At 67.5% G+C, this 13,498-nt stretch overlaps 6 protein-coding genes across 6 annotated transcripts; 2 read left to right on the top strand and 4 right to left on the bottom strand.

Annotated features, from left to right (window-relative positions):
• Nucleotides 1-47: 47 nt before the first annotated feature.
• MICPUCDRAFT_52509 (uncharacterized protein) lies at nt 48-3,070 on the bottom strand. The gene is made up of 2 exons (XM_003062721.1): nt 2,360-3,070; nt 48-2,173 (listed from the first exon to the last, which is right to left on the bottom strand). Exons 1-2 carry the CDS (start codon nt 2,921-2,923, stop codon nt 389-391), a joined length of 2,349 nt encoding a protein of 782 aa, XP_003062767.1. The 5' UTR covers nt 2,924-3,070; the 3' UTR covers nt 48-388.
• An 889-nt stretch (nt 3,071-3,959) lies between these two features.
• Nucleotides 3,960-5,613, bottom strand: MICPUCDRAFT_42389 (uncharacterized protein; the record flags this gene model as incomplete). Its single annotated transcript, XM_003062720.1, has 2 exons — nt 3,960-4,584; nt 4,772-5,613. The coding sequence occupies 2 exons, from the start codon at nt 5,611-5,613 to the stop codon at nt 3,960-3,962; spliced, it is 1,467 nt and encodes a 488-aa protein (XP_003062766.1).
• A 411-nt stretch (nt 5,614-6,024) lies between these two features.
• On the top strand, nt 6,025-9,668 carry MICPUCDRAFT_6517 (uncharacterized protein; the record flags this gene model as incomplete). Its single annotated transcript, XM_003062932.1, has 2 exons — nt 6,025-6,236; nt 9,308-9,668. Coding segments are annotated over 2 exons (573 nt in total), but the record flags the coding sequence as incomplete, so codon positions are not given.
• A 217-nt stretch (nt 9,669-9,885) lies between these two features.
• MICPUCDRAFT_52503 (uncharacterized protein) lies at nt 9,886-10,598 on the bottom strand (the record flags this gene model as incomplete). The annotated part of the gene is made up of 2 exons (XM_003062719.1): nt 9,886-10,178; nt 10,247-10,598. 2 exons carry the CDS (start codon nt 10,596-10,598, stop codon nt 9,886-9,888), a joined length of 645 nt encoding a protein of 214 aa, XP_003062765.1.
• A 1,139-nt stretch (nt 10,599-11,737) lies between these two features.
• MICPUCDRAFT_8520 (uncharacterized protein) lies at nt 11,738-12,336 on the top strand (the record flags this gene model as incomplete). Its single annotated transcript, XM_003062931.1, has 2 exons — nt 11,738-11,928; nt 12,114-12,336. Coding segments are annotated over 2 exons (414 nt in total), but the record flags the coding sequence as incomplete, so codon positions are not given.
• A 91-nt stretch (nt 12,337-12,427) lies between these two features.
• On the bottom strand, nt 12,428-13,399 carry MICPUCDRAFT_66731 (uncharacterized protein). The gene is made up of 2 exons (XM_003062718.1): nt 13,294-13,399; nt 12,428-13,096 (listed from the first exon to the last, which is right to left on the bottom strand). Exon 2 carries the CDS (start codon nt 13,010-13,012, stop codon nt 12,710-12,712), a length of 303 nt encoding a protein of 100 aa, XP_003062764.1. The 5' UTR covers nt 13,013-13,096; nt 13,294-13,399; the 3' UTR covers nt 12,428-12,709.
• Nucleotides 13,400-13,498: the final 99 nt, after the last annotated feature.

Raw genomic sequence — 13,498 nt, 5'->3', positions numbered from 1 at the left:
TAGAGAACGCGTCGAGTCGCGCGTGATGATTAGCGAGTGCGTGTACTGTACTGTATGTATCCCGCGACTTTGCGGGTGCGATATGATTACAAAACGTGAAGCAAATATCGTATTATGTGGCAGGCCTCCGCGACGACTCCAGTCCTCTACCATGCGCGCGCGCGTATTAATCAAACAAAATCAGGGTGAGCAATTGCGGTCGTCATCAATTGCGTGCGGTCGCCCGCGAACGAGCGAGTGCATCGAGATGTCCGTCGCGAGTATCTCAGCGGAATGGACGTCATCCTCGTCGGTTCGTTCGCGACCCCGCGTGCGAAATCCAAAGGTTTTTCTTACTCCTCGTCTCCTCGACGTCAAACAGAAATTTTTCATCCTCCCCGACGCCTCCCTAAAGCGAGTGGCTCAGGAGGTGGTCGTACTGTCGCGCGATGAGCGCGAGCTTCGCGAACAACACGCGGTCGTCCTCGAGCATCGTGGGGAGGTCTTGCTTCCCCGTCACGAGGTCTTTCAGCTGCGCCGCGCCGAGGACGGTGCGCAACACGCTTCCGCCGGGAATGTCCACGGGCTGGCCCGTGAGGCACCGCTGCGACGCGACTCTCCGCTCCGCCATCGTGCTCTCCGGCGCGAGAAACTCGGAGATGTCCGCGGTCATGAGCGCGTACACTTTCTTCAGCTTCGCGGTGGACATGTACTCGGAGCCGGAATCCGAACCGCCGCCGCTGTTACGAATGCGAACCGACACGATCGTGTTCACGCCGCCGAGCTGCCAGTCGCCGCCGTAATCCACCGCGGGCACGTACTCGAGGTGCGGCTCAAACTCCGTCGCGAGCGAGCGCGTCGCGGTGACCCACGACCGCACCGTCGCCTCGGTGTTCTCCATCCCGCCGTGCATCGCGGTCGCCGCCTCGAGCGTCTCCATCTCGTGCAGCCCCGCGGCCCACCGAAGCAACACGCCGACGTTGCAAAACCCGGGGGGCATCGCGTCGTGCAGCTTCGGAAGCACGTCGCCGATGTCGTGGTGCGTGAGGTAGCTCGCGCACGCCTCCGCCATCGCGGCGACCGTCGCGGGCGGCTCAGCCTCGAGCAGCTCGTTCATGCGCTCGATGGACGCGTGCGGGAAGAAGACGCCGGAGCCGAACGACGGCCCGCCGAAGAACTTCGACGACGTCATCAACACCGGACCGCCCGCGACGGGATCAGCCAACCAACGCGGGACGAGCGTCGGGTTGTGCCGCATCTGGCACGCGTCCAGCACGGACACGACGCGGTCGCCGTACTCCGCGCGCAGGAGCGACGCGACGTCCGGCGAGGGGAGCCGCAGGCCCGTCTTGGAACCGGCGACGGTGTGCAGGACCACAACCGCGCACGGATCCGCCGCGAGCGCTTTCCGGGCTTCGTCAATCACGAACGCGTCGTAGTCGTCGCGCGCGGCGCCCGTGGGGTCGTCCGCGCCGCGCGCGACGAGCTCCACCGCGCGCATCTCCGCGAGGTCGTGCAGCGCGGGGAGCTCCTGGCCCATCTCCACGCGGTTGCCGCCGAGCGGGCACGACCGCGAGAAGAACCGGCCCATGGACGCCTCCGTCGTGCCCGAGCCGACTTCGCCGGCGCACGCGACGAGCGAGACGACGTTCCCGCGCGTCGCGTGCTCGCCCCGAAACGCCTCCGGACGAGACGTTTCATCCGAGCTCTCGCGCGCGAGCGCGCGAGACTCGAGCACCGCCTGCAGCAGCGGCATCGTCTCCGCGTCTGTGCCGGACGGATGCAGAATCATCCGACCCGCGCCGCCGCAGAAGAGCTTCTCGACGCGCGCGCGCACCTCGTCCACGAGCTCCACGTCCGCGTGCTCCTCGCCGTCCCACATCCGCGTCAGCATCTCGCGCGACGCCTCGAGCGCGCCGGGCGTGGGCGACGACGACGTGCACGTGCCGCGGTGAAGCAAGTCCGCCTCCCGCGCGTGCATGCCCGTGAAATATTTGTTGAGGCGCGCCTTGCCGAAAAACGTCGAGCGATCGTCGGAGCCCTTCTCCATGAGGCACACCACGGACTCGTCGATTATCTGCGACTCGAGCCCGCGGACGACGGCGTCGAGGCGCTCGACGCGCAGCTCCGCGGGCGTGGCCGCGCGCGAGAGCACCGCGTCCTCGTCCGGGGTCTCGAGGAACGGCAGCGGGAACTGAGGGTCGTTCCATACGAGCGAACGTCGGGGTGGAGTTGAAAGGCGTCAGAAGCAGAGTTGTGAGGCGTCGAGGGCGGGAGTTGAAAGCGAGGTGTGGGCGGAGAGAGACGACGGCGAAAGTCCTTAAGGAACGGCGTTCACCCCGCCGACGCGGTCGTATGGGGACCAGTGTATAGAACGCACCTGAATCTCCGCGACGGACATGCCGCACTCCGAGTCCGGGACGAGCGACATGAGGCCCTCGTCGCACAGCGGACCGCACGTGTCGCAGACGGCGGACGTGACGCGCTGGACGTCGTCCAGGCCTTCCATCCGCGGCGATCCCATCAGGAATCGAACCGCGTACCTCCCGTTGCCGAGGTCGCGCTGCGAGTACAGACGGAAGTGCATCGACGCGAGGAGCATCTCTTTGAAGACGACGGCTTGCGCCAAGCCGTCGCCGAGCGCCGCGTCCTCCGCCACCTCCACCTCCTCCGCGGGGGCCCACAAGTCGGGGGAGATCTCGATGAGGTCGCGGAGGCGCGTGACGCGCATGGAGTGGCGGACGCGGCGGCGGCGGTCGATCGCGGGCGAGGAGGAGCCGGAGCCCGCGCCCGCGCGCTTCTCGGAGGATCTCGGAGGATCGTTCTTCGACCCCGACGCCGCGGCGTGGATGACGACGACGCGGCGGTTTCTTCCGACCGATCGAAACGCCCTCGTCGAGGGGGTTAACGACGACGTCGTCGTCGTCATCGCGACGGCGGGCATCGCGCAGTGGTGGTGGTGGTCGTCGTCGTCGTAGTGGTAGTCTTCACTGGCGCGCTCCGAGAGTGACGCCTTTCTTTCAACGGGAGAGATCGGTCGATCGCCGACGACGGATGAATTATTTTATTCTCGGGAGGGACAGGCGGCCGCCTCTGTCCTCCGTGTGCGCTGGTCCTGTGACCAGGACGAGATGCGCGGCGATTCCGCGCGTCACACTCGTTCCGAGCGAACGAGTGCGCTGCGAGACGGAGGACGAGGACGGCGAGAGGGAGGGACGGACGGTGGTCAGTCAGCACGTAATCAATCGTCGTCGTCTAACGGAAGAGCCGAGCCACCACTTGGCACAAAAAAATAAACGCGTCCACGCCGCGACGCGGACGTCGCCGGGTTCCGACGCCGTCGAGACGCGCGCGACGGCGAAAACGCGCGCGACGACGCCCGGGGGCACGCGTCGAGGTCTCCCCGCGGTCGACGCCGCCGGAGACGCGCGAATCGCGCCTCCGCGGGGACCGATCCCGCGACCCTAATCGATTTCGCACGGCGACTTCCTCCCCCCGGACGCCAGTGGGGACGCGGACACGGGAATATAATCATCACGCCGCAATTGATCCGGGAAAACGACCGCGCGGGCGTCGCGCGATCGCGACGGCGCGAAAAAAAAACGTCGGGGGTTCGCGCGCACCTCACGAGAGACAATTCTCGCGTCGCGTGCGCTCGCGGAAGCGCGCGCGGGTGTGCGCGACCGGGACGCGCGCGAGACGAGACGGCCGAAGAGTGCGCTGACGAGGCGAATAACCGACCCAGGCGTGCGTTCCAAAAATTGTTAACATCGCACGGCGCAGTTAGTCACGCGAGAAACGTACGTACTACGCGGACCCGTAACCTGACGCGCGGATATTTCCTCGGCACCCCAAAATCACGGCGCGACGGGTAGCGCGTGGCATTTAGTCTGAAAAGTTTTGGCCAGGTCATCATCACCGCGCGCGTTGACCGATTCGTTCAGCTCTGAAACCAAACGCGCGCTCGTTCGTTCAAAGGGTCACACCTCCTGCTTCCCGCGCCCGTACCTCGCGCCGTTCTCCCGCGTCCACGCCGCGCGCGCTCCGCGCGCCGCGCCCCCGAACGCGCCCCGAGGCCGTCCGCGCCCTCGCGCCCACCTCCACAGCGCCGCGGCGTCGCGAGCGCGCGCGCGAACCCTACGGGCGAACAGTCTGCGGTCCGGCGCCGCCGCGCGAAACGCGTCGCCGACGGTGGCCTCCCCGGCGAGCGCGCGCGTCAGCGCCACGCGCACGCGCCACCAGTTCACGCACCCGCCGCCGAGGAAGAGGAGGAGGAGGAGGAGGAGGCCGCCGACGACGATACTGTCGTACAAACTGTCGGACCATGCGCTCGTACACGTGTCGTACGTCGGACACGCGTGTCGCGTCCGCCACTCCAACAAATATTCGCACATGCGGTCCTCTCGCACGTGCACGCGGCGCATCAGCGACATCAAGCTCGCGGGGTCGCGCACGCCGGCGTCGCGCTCGTCGCAGAGCATGCGCATCGTGAGCGTGCGCGGCGTCGGGACCCACGTCACGATGGGATCGCCGCCGGGGTCGGAACCGACGGGCGGAGGGGACTCGACCCTTCGCAGGCAGTCGTCGCCGCCGCCGTATCGGACGCTCAGGGTCGTTCCATACAAAGCGATGGCGGGGTGGAGTTGAAAGGCGTCAGGTGGAGTTGAAAGGCGTCGAGGGCGGGCGTTGAAAGCGGGGGGTGGGCGGAGAGATGCGCCGGGAAAAGTCCTTAAGGATCGGCGTTCACCGCGCCAACGCGGTCGTATGGGGACCAGTGTAAGATAGAACGCACCTCACTCCCGTCTCCGGCGACGACGCGTCGATCAGCGCGAACGTGACGTTCCGCAGGGACCCGAGCGCGTGGCACTCCGCCGGCTTCTTCTTGTGCTTTTTCGTCTTCGGTTTGCGGCCGAAATCTTCGTCGACGACGTCGTGGAGGAGGGTGTCGCCGCGGCGGCGGCGGCCGCGTCTTCGTCTGTTTCTTTTGTCTCTCTTCGCTCTCGTCCCGCCGCCGCCGCCGTCGTCGTCGCCGTCGTCGTCGCCGCCGCCGTCGCCGTCGCCGTCGCCGGGATGGACGACGACCTGATACGCCGGCGCGCCGGGCTTCCCCGCGCACTCCCGCGGCGGCGACGATACCGCCTGGCAGACGTTGATCCAGTAGTCGTACTCGTCCTTCGCCTCCGCGTCGGCGTCGTCGTCGTCGTCGTCGTCGTCGCCTTCGTCTCGTTTCTCCTCCGCGTCGCTCTCGTCCTCGCGCGGCAGCCTCCCGCGCTCGCGCTCCCTCGCGCGCGCGTGCACGGAGTCCTCCGCGCCCTGGACGTCGTGGAACATGTACGAGCTCCCGTACGGCAGCTTCAGCGGCGAGAGGTCGAACGACGCGCGCGTCGCGGCGTCGCGGAACGCGCACGGCGCGCCGTGCCGGTCGCCGTCCGCGCCAGCCTCGACGACGCCGCCGCCGAAGCGCTCGCGCAGGGCGTGATAGTCCAGCGCTCGCATGCGCTCGACCGCGCGTCGCCACTCTCGCGCGGGACCCCCGCGCTCGCGCGGCGGCGGCGTCGGGCGCGAGGACGACGACGACGCCGTCGCGACGCCGATCGGCCCGAGGAGCAGAGCGAGGACGAGGAGGACGCGCATGGTGGGGGTGGCGACGCGCTCGCGCGCGCGCGCGCTCTCTCTCGCCACGCGAACAACGAACGTCTGGTCGTGAAAAAAACAGCGGAGAGAGAAGGAAAAAATTCGAACGTCACCTTTCACTTCCGCGCGCGCCCGCCGCCGCCCCCCGCCCAGATCCGAGCCATGCAAACGCGCTCGAGCACCGGTTTCGACGCGATCCCCGAGAACGTCGCCGCCGTCGTGTTCTCGCACCTCGGGGACGATCCGCGAGACCGCGTCCGCCTCGCCGCTGTGAGCAAGGTGTGGAGGGACGCGGAGAAGTCTGACGCGTCGTTGCCTGGGGGCTCTCCCAGTGCTTTGTTCGAGCTCGGCGAAGGGCTTTACGCCGCGTATGAGTACAAGCGTGCGATCTACTGGTGGCGCAGGGCGACTGGAGACGCCGTCGCCATGTACTGGATCGGAGTCTGTTACAGCTGTGGGTTCGGCGTGAAGGAAGACAAGACGAAGGCGGTCGAGTGGTGGGAAAGAGCGTCCGGGTGTGGTTTTGCATACGCGACCTACCGCCTCGCGTGGTGCCACGAGAACGGCTGCGGCGTGGAGAAAAATGAAACGAAGGCGATCGAGCTGTACCTCAAATCGGTCGAGTTGGGTGAAAAAGGGGCCGCGTATGAGCTCGGGATCATCTACCACTGCGGCTGGTGCGGCGTGGCGGTGAACAAAACGGAGGCGTTGAAGTGGTACCGCGTCGCGGTGGAGCTCGGCAGCACCTACGCGCAACAGAAGCTGGAAGAACTCGAGGCCGAGCTCGCGGCGGAGACGGCGGCGTGAACGAACAAACGCGCGCACACGATGTAGAAACTCTGACCTGTGCATCACGAATACGTCGCTCCCGCGCGCGCGTCGTGCGGTGCCCCCTTGAAATGTCACGGCGAGAGAGCTCGCGGGCGGGGCCACGACAAGACTACCGGAAGTACTTCCGTACTTCCGTACGAGTCGCGCGCGGACTGGACCTCACATACGGTAGGCGTGGTCTTGTTATTACGTACAGTACACACACGACGCGTTCCCCGCTGTATCTTTACACGCGAAGGTATTATTTCTTCCCCGCCAAGACTTTCGTGAGACGCTTAGCGAGCACCGCCTTGAGCCCGTTCGTGGGCTCGCCGCGCTTCTCGAGCTCCGCTCTCAACTCCGCGACTTTCAGCTTCGAGACGTCGATCGCGGGCTCCGCCTCGGGCGCCGCGGCGGATTCGTCGGGTTTGGATTTCTTCGACGGCCGCGCCGGCGACGCGGCGACGGCGATCGCGGCGAACGGATCCGCGTCCGCGTCCACGTTCGCGTCCGCGTTTGCGTTCGCGTCCTCGGGCGCGTCGCGCTTCTCCCCGCGCGGCGACGCCGGCGGCGGCGTCTGCTCCTTCGGCGGCTCTGGCACTGGCTCTGGTTGTTCCATCTCCTTCTCCGGCGGCGGCGTCTGCTCCTTCGGTTTTGGTTCTTCCTTCTCCGGCTCCGGCGACGGTGCCTTCTCCGCGGGCGCCGGCGCCGCGGGGGCTTCAGCCGCCGCCTCGGGGGCTTCAGCCGCCGCCGCGGGGGCTTCAGCCGCCGCCGCGGGGGTTTCAGCCGCCGCCGCGGGGGCTTCAGCCGCCGCCGGCGCCTTCTCCTCCTCCTCCTCCGCGCGCCGTCGTCGCTCCTCGTCCTGCTTCCGCTTCCGCTCCTCCAGCTGCCTCCTCCTCTCCTCCGGCACGTGCACCTTGTACTTGATCTCCAACGCGTCCGAGCTCTCCGTCCGCACCGTCATCGTCTTCGTCGTGAGCTTCTCGTCGCCCGTCTCCGGCCCCGCCGCCGCCTCGCGCGCCTTCTTCTCCGCGATGATCTCTTCGAACGACTTCACCGGCGGCGACGGCTTCGCGTTCGCCGCCGCCGCCGCCGCCGCGCCCGCGCCCGGAGGAGCGTCGATCGGCGGCGTCTTCTCTTTCAGCGGCGCGAGGAGCGACGAGGGGTCGCCGCCGGCTTCTTTGATCGCCGCCGCGCGCGCGGCCGCGGCCGCGAGGAACCGCGCGTTCGCGTCCAACACCGTCGTCTCGTTCTTCGGGGGCGGCGGCTTCTTCTTCTCCTCGTCCGCGTCCTTTATTTCCTCCCCCCCGGCGGCGTCTTTCTTCTTCGCCCTCGGCGACGCCGCCTCGCGGTCCCGCCGCGCCGCCTCCTGCTCCTCCTTCACCGCGTCCGCGGCCTCTCTCGCCGCGATGTTCACCGCGGCGATCGTCGGCGGCGCGGCCGCGGCGATCTCCGCGGCGGCGGCGGCGCGCGCGGCGGCTTCGACGCGCGCGGCTTCGGCGCGAGCGATCTGTTTCGCGCGCCGCGCCTCGAGCTGCGCTCTGCGGGTCGAGGGGGGGTCCGCGCGAAGCGACGCGACGACGTCGGGGTGGAGTTCAGGGGTGCGTCAGCAGTGGAGTCGTGAGGCGTCGCATGGGTCGGGGATTGAAAGTGAGGGGCGGGCGGAGAGAGAGGACGGCAAAAGTCCTTAAGGAACGGCGTTCACCACGCGAACGCGGTCGTATGGGAACCAGTGTGAACCAGGACGCGCCTGAGTTCCTCCATCTTGTCCGGCATCTTGACCACCTTCCCTTCCGCGCCGCCGCCGCCGCCGCCGCCGCTGCCCGCGGCGGCGTCCGCCTCGCGCTTCGCTCGTTTCTCCGCCATGATCTGCTCGAAGCTCTTGAGCTCCTCGGCGACGGGCGCCGGCTTCGTCGGCTTCGGAGCGGGCTTCGCGGATTCCCCCTCGCCGCGCGGAGGATTAATCGTCGTCGTCGTCCTCCCGCGCTCGTTATCCGCCCGCCCGCCGCCGCTTCCCTGGGACATCATCTCGCGCAGCTGCCGCTTCCTCGCCGCGAGCTGCTCGTCCGTGAGCGCCGCGAAGTTCGGCGGCGGGCGCGGCGCGGTCGACGGTCCCGACGGTCCCGACGCGAGGGCGCGCGCTTTCTCCTTCTCCTTCTCTGCGCGCTTCTTCGCCTTCCTTTTTTCCCGCGCGGCCCTCGCGCTGCTGCTGCTGCTGCTGCTGCTGCTGCTGCTGCTGCTGCTCGACGAGGAGGAGGAGGAGGAGGAGGAGGAGGACGACGACGACGATGAAGACGCCTCCTTTTTCTTCTTCTTCGACTTTGCCATCCACCGCGGTGGCGTCTGCCGCGCGCGACGAAGTGGCGATAGCGATAATTCGACCAATTGTTGTCGGATGCCAAGTCAGCTAAAATTCGAAGACGCCCTTTAAAAAATTCCGCGCCGATGAAAGTTATTCTTTCAATTTGTTTCGCGCTTTCACGGCGGCCTATCAATTTTTTCTGTTGACCCCAGTCCCTATCCCCGTGCTCCCCCTACCCGTGCTGCTCGAGTACGAACTGGAACAGAACCTGACGCTGACGAGGAAAAAGCTTCAAGTCTTTCGCGCGCGCCCGCCGCCGCCCCCCGCCCAGATCCGAGCCATGCGGACGCGCTCGAGCACCGGTTTCGACGCGATCCCTGGGAACGTCGCCGCCGTCGTGTTCTCGCACCTCGGGGACGACCCGACGGATCGCGTCCGCCTCGCCGCGGTGAGCAAGGTGTGGAGGGACGCGGAGAAGTCTGACGCGTCGTTGCCCGGGGGCTCTCCGAGGGCGTTGTTCGAGCTCGGTCGAGGGATTTTCAACGCCTTCCATTGGAAGCGTGCGGTCTACTGGTGGCACAGGGCGACTGGAGACGCCGACGCCATGTGCTGGATCGGATACTGTTACCACTATGGGTACGGCGTGAAGGAAGACTACACGAAGGCGGTCGAGTGGTGGGAAAGAGCGTCCGGGTGCGGGCACGCCAGCGCGACCACCTACCTCGCGATGTGCTACGACACCGGCCATGGAGTGGAGGAAAGTGAAACGAAGACGCGCGAGCTGTACCTCAAAGCGGCCGAGTTGGGCTGCAAAGATGCCGCGTATGAGCTCGGGATCATCTACTACCACGGCGCGTGCGGCGTGGCGGTGAACAAAACGGAGGCGCTGAAGTGGTGGCGCGTCGCGGTGGAGCTCGGCGACACCTTCGTGCAAGGCGCTGTGACCAAACTCGAGGCCGAGCTCGCGGCGGCGTGAGCGAACGAAGCAGACCGTACGTTGAACCGACGCGAGCGCGCGAGCGAGCGCGACGTGCGAGCGTGAAAACAAAACGAACAGAGCGTCTGAGAGGAAGAGCGCGACCGCGCGCGAACGAGACGACGCGCGCGCCGGCCGCGACGGATGAAAACGAAGACGAGACGCGCCCCGCGTGTTACAGTAGTTAAAAGTCGCTGCATCGCCCGCCGCGCTCCCAGTCCCCGAACCGCGTCGGCTCTAACCCCCGCGGCCCGTTCACCTCCTCCACGCCGTCCTTCATCCCCCCCGCGGTCGCCGTCGCCGTCGCCGTCGCGTCGTCGTCCGACCCGCCGTCCCCGCGGTTTGGATGGTGGCCACCTTGGGGTCGGGTCGTGGAGTTGAAAGGCGTCAGAAGCGGAGTTGAAAGGCGTCGAGGTGTGTCGGGATTGTGAGCGAGGGACCCTGGGCGGAGAGAGACGAACGCCGGGAAGTAAAGTCCTTAAGGATCGGCGTTCACCGCGCGAACGCGGTCGTATGGGGACCAGTGTGAATCAATCAGAACGCACCTTGGCCGCGTCGTCTCTCCTCGTCTCGTCGCATCGCCGCGCGCGCGGGCGTCTCCTCGGTGAGCCCGGCGACCTGCCGCTCGACCTTCGCCCTGAGCGGCGCGAGGAGGTCGTCCGGGTTGAACCCCTCGCCGCTCGCGTCGCGCTGGGACGACGACGACGACGACGACGACGCGAAGGTTCGCGTCGTCGACGTCGACGTCGAACACGTCGATGATCGAGGGCGCGGCGCGTCGCGGAAGGTTATGGGCGCGGCGGCGACGGCGACGCGCGAGGTGGACGGCGCGCGCGACGCGGTCGCGAGCGCGGTCAGCGCGCGGCGAGCGAGCGAGGCGCGAGCGGGCGTCGACATCGAGGCGCGCGCTCGCGAGTGACGTCGCGACGCGAGCGAGGAAGATCTGGACTGCGCTGGACAGTTTTCGACGTTCGCATGATGTCGTCATTCAGCTCGCCCTCGCCCTCTCCCTCCTCACTTTGACGCGCGCGGGCGAGAGGATGACCGTCGCGACCGCCGTCGCGAGGGTCGCGCCGCTCGCCGCGGCGGCCGCCTCGCGCGCGCTGTCCCTCGCGTCATCGTCCTCCTCCTCCTCGCGCCGCGTCGCCGCCGCCACCGCGCGCCTCCGGTCGTCGCCGTCGTCGCTTCCGAGACTCTTCTCGTCGTCGTCGCGTCGACGCGCGACGCCGCCGCCGCTCGCGTCGCGCCGCGTCGCGTCCACGACCGCCGCCGCCGCGATCGACGCGGAGGAGGCCGCGCGGAGGGACGACCTCGTCGCGGGGTGCGTCGAGTGCACGCTCCCGCTCGAGATCGATCGCGCCGCGTTCGTCGCGCGCGAGGCGCTCAAGGATCGCGGCGACTCCGACGCCTCCGACGCCGCCTCCGACGCGCCGCTCCACACGCGATGCCTCGTCGTCGGCGCGGAGACGGGGAAGCTCGCGAGCGCGCTGTTAGAGAACGGCGCGACGCACGTCCTCGTGATCGACGTCTCGCGCGCGATGCTCGACCGCGCCGCGGAGGCGTTCGACGAGTTGGGCGCGTCTGGCAACGCGCCGGGGGTGCGGTTTCTTCTCGCCGAGGTCGCCGGCGTGCCGCCGTATCAAGGCCCGTTCGACGTGATCGTCTTCAACGACACGCTCGCGCGGAGTCGCGACCCCGCGGACGCGATCCGGCGCGCGACGCTTCTGGGGCGCCCGGGGACGCGCGTCGTCGTGTCGTCGCGCACGCGTCCGGAGTACGACGAAGACGGCGACGAGATCGTCAACGACGCCGCCGACGCCGATCCCAGGGTGAACCTGTCCTCGCTCGTCGGCGACTTACCCCTCACCTCCGCGATCTCCGCGGCGTACGGGAAGCAGATGCGCGGGCTCGATTTCTTCGGCGTCGCGAGCGAGCGCGGCGCGACCGCCGCCGCGAGCGTGGAAGACCCGACCGGAGGGACCCTTCACGTATTCGAGATTCCGCCGGCGTTCGCGTTGCGTCGCGCGATTGAACTTCGCGCGCCCGTCGTGTACGGGTTCGGCCGAGGCAGCAAAAAGATGGGCGTCCCGACCGCGAACTTGGACCCGGACGTCCTCGAGGAAGAGCTCGGGAGCATGCGCAAGGGCGTGTATTTCGGGTACGCGAGGTTGCCCGCGGACGAGAAACACGCGGCGTGGACGAAGTGCGTCGTCAACGTCGGCTCGAGGTGGGTCCCGGGTTCATTTCCACACTGGTCCCCATACGACCGCGTCCGCGTCGTGAACGCCGTTCCTTGAGGACTTTATTTTCTCTCCCGGCGTGTGATTCTCTCCGCCGCGCGCCTCGACGCCTTTCAACTCCTCCGCCTGACGCCTTTCAACTCCACCCCGGGGGTCCCTTTCAACTTCGAAGGCCCACCTTCGCTGACGGCGACGGCGTCACCGTGGAGACGCACGCGTTAAGGGACTACGGGCGCGACTTTTACGGCGAGGACATGGAGGTCGTCGTCGTCGGGTACTTGCGGCCGGAGATGAAGTTCGACGGCATGGCGGCGCTGGTGAATCGCATCATGACGGACATCGGGCTGGCGAGGAACGCGTTGGACGATCCGGGGCACAGGAGACGCGCGGACGACGCGCACGGGTTCGCGGAGGAGCGGTGAGGCGAGGCGAGGCGAGGCGGGGGGATACGGAACGTCAAACGTCGCAACAAAGCGGAGCGTATAGTAGAGTAACGTGCGTGATGATGACGTTACAGAAATGAACAAAGTTTTTGTCGGAGAGAAAGCGACGGCGTCGCCGGTCGCTGCGCGGGAATGGCATCGAGAGAGCGCGCGTCCCGTGTGGCAAAACGGGCTTTACCGCGCTCTCCTTCACGTGTTCCCACGTCGCGCGCGTCGTTCGCGGTATACCGCAAACGACGCGCGCGAGCGCGACGCGACGCGCCGGTCGCCTTCATCTCCTCCATCCGTGTTTCACGGATCCACGATCACGATCAAATAGCGTTACTTACGCGTTCGCGAGGACATCGTTGATGAACGACCCGAGCTTGCCCTCCGGCCCGCCCTTGCCGTCGACGAGGTGGCTCCCCTCCGCCATCTTCGAGTACAGGAGCTCGTTCGTGTCCGTGCGCAGCACCTCGAACGCGCCCTTCCTCCACAGCGCGTTCTCGCCGCCCGGGATCGGCTTCTCGGCCTGGTTCTCGATCGCCCAACCTTTGCCGTTGGGCACGGTGGCGCGAAGCACCGAGTCGACGTTGTAAGTCCAGTCGAACTTCCCCGGGTGAGCCTCGTCCGCTTTAGAGATGAGCATCTTCACCCGAGGGAGGTAGTTTCACTTCTCGCAGTACTCGATGTGGATCGGGATGCCCGCGGTCGTCGTGACCGCGCGCGTCGCCTGTCGCGGTGTCGCGGGAGAGGACGGTGGACGTCGCGGCGGGGGGTGGGGTGGGGGAGGCGTCAGGAGGGCGCGAGGAAGGAAGGGAACGAAATCTATCATCTGTCGTCTCCCGACGCGTCGCGAGGGGTATCGCGTGCGTGTTTTTTTTCTCGATCGACCGATCGAGCGCGCGCGAGGGAACGAACGGGACGCGCCTTACGAGCGCGCGTGCGCGTGGAGAGCCTCGCCGAAGCGGGCGCGATGGCGACCCTCGCGGAGAGCGCCTGCATCGTTGACGTCGTCGACACCGTGCGGCGGACGCGAACAAGTGACGACCGATACCCTCTATCTCTGACTCTGCCTGCGTCAGCATCGTCGCCGGGAGCCAGGCTGGATGTGGGCAACCGGTGATGACACGCG

Source organism: Micromonas pusilla (genome assembly GCF_000151265.4).
Source record: "Micromonas pusilla CCMP1545 genomic scaffold MICPUCscaffold_13, whole genome shotgun sequence".
Classification (NCBI taxonomy): Eukaryota; Viridiplantae; Chlorophyta; class Mamiellophyceae; order Mamiellales; family Mamiellaceae; genus Micromonas; species Micromonas pusilla.
Note: the sequence above shows the minus strand (reverse complement) of the source record. Positions and strands in the feature narration are given on the sequence as shown.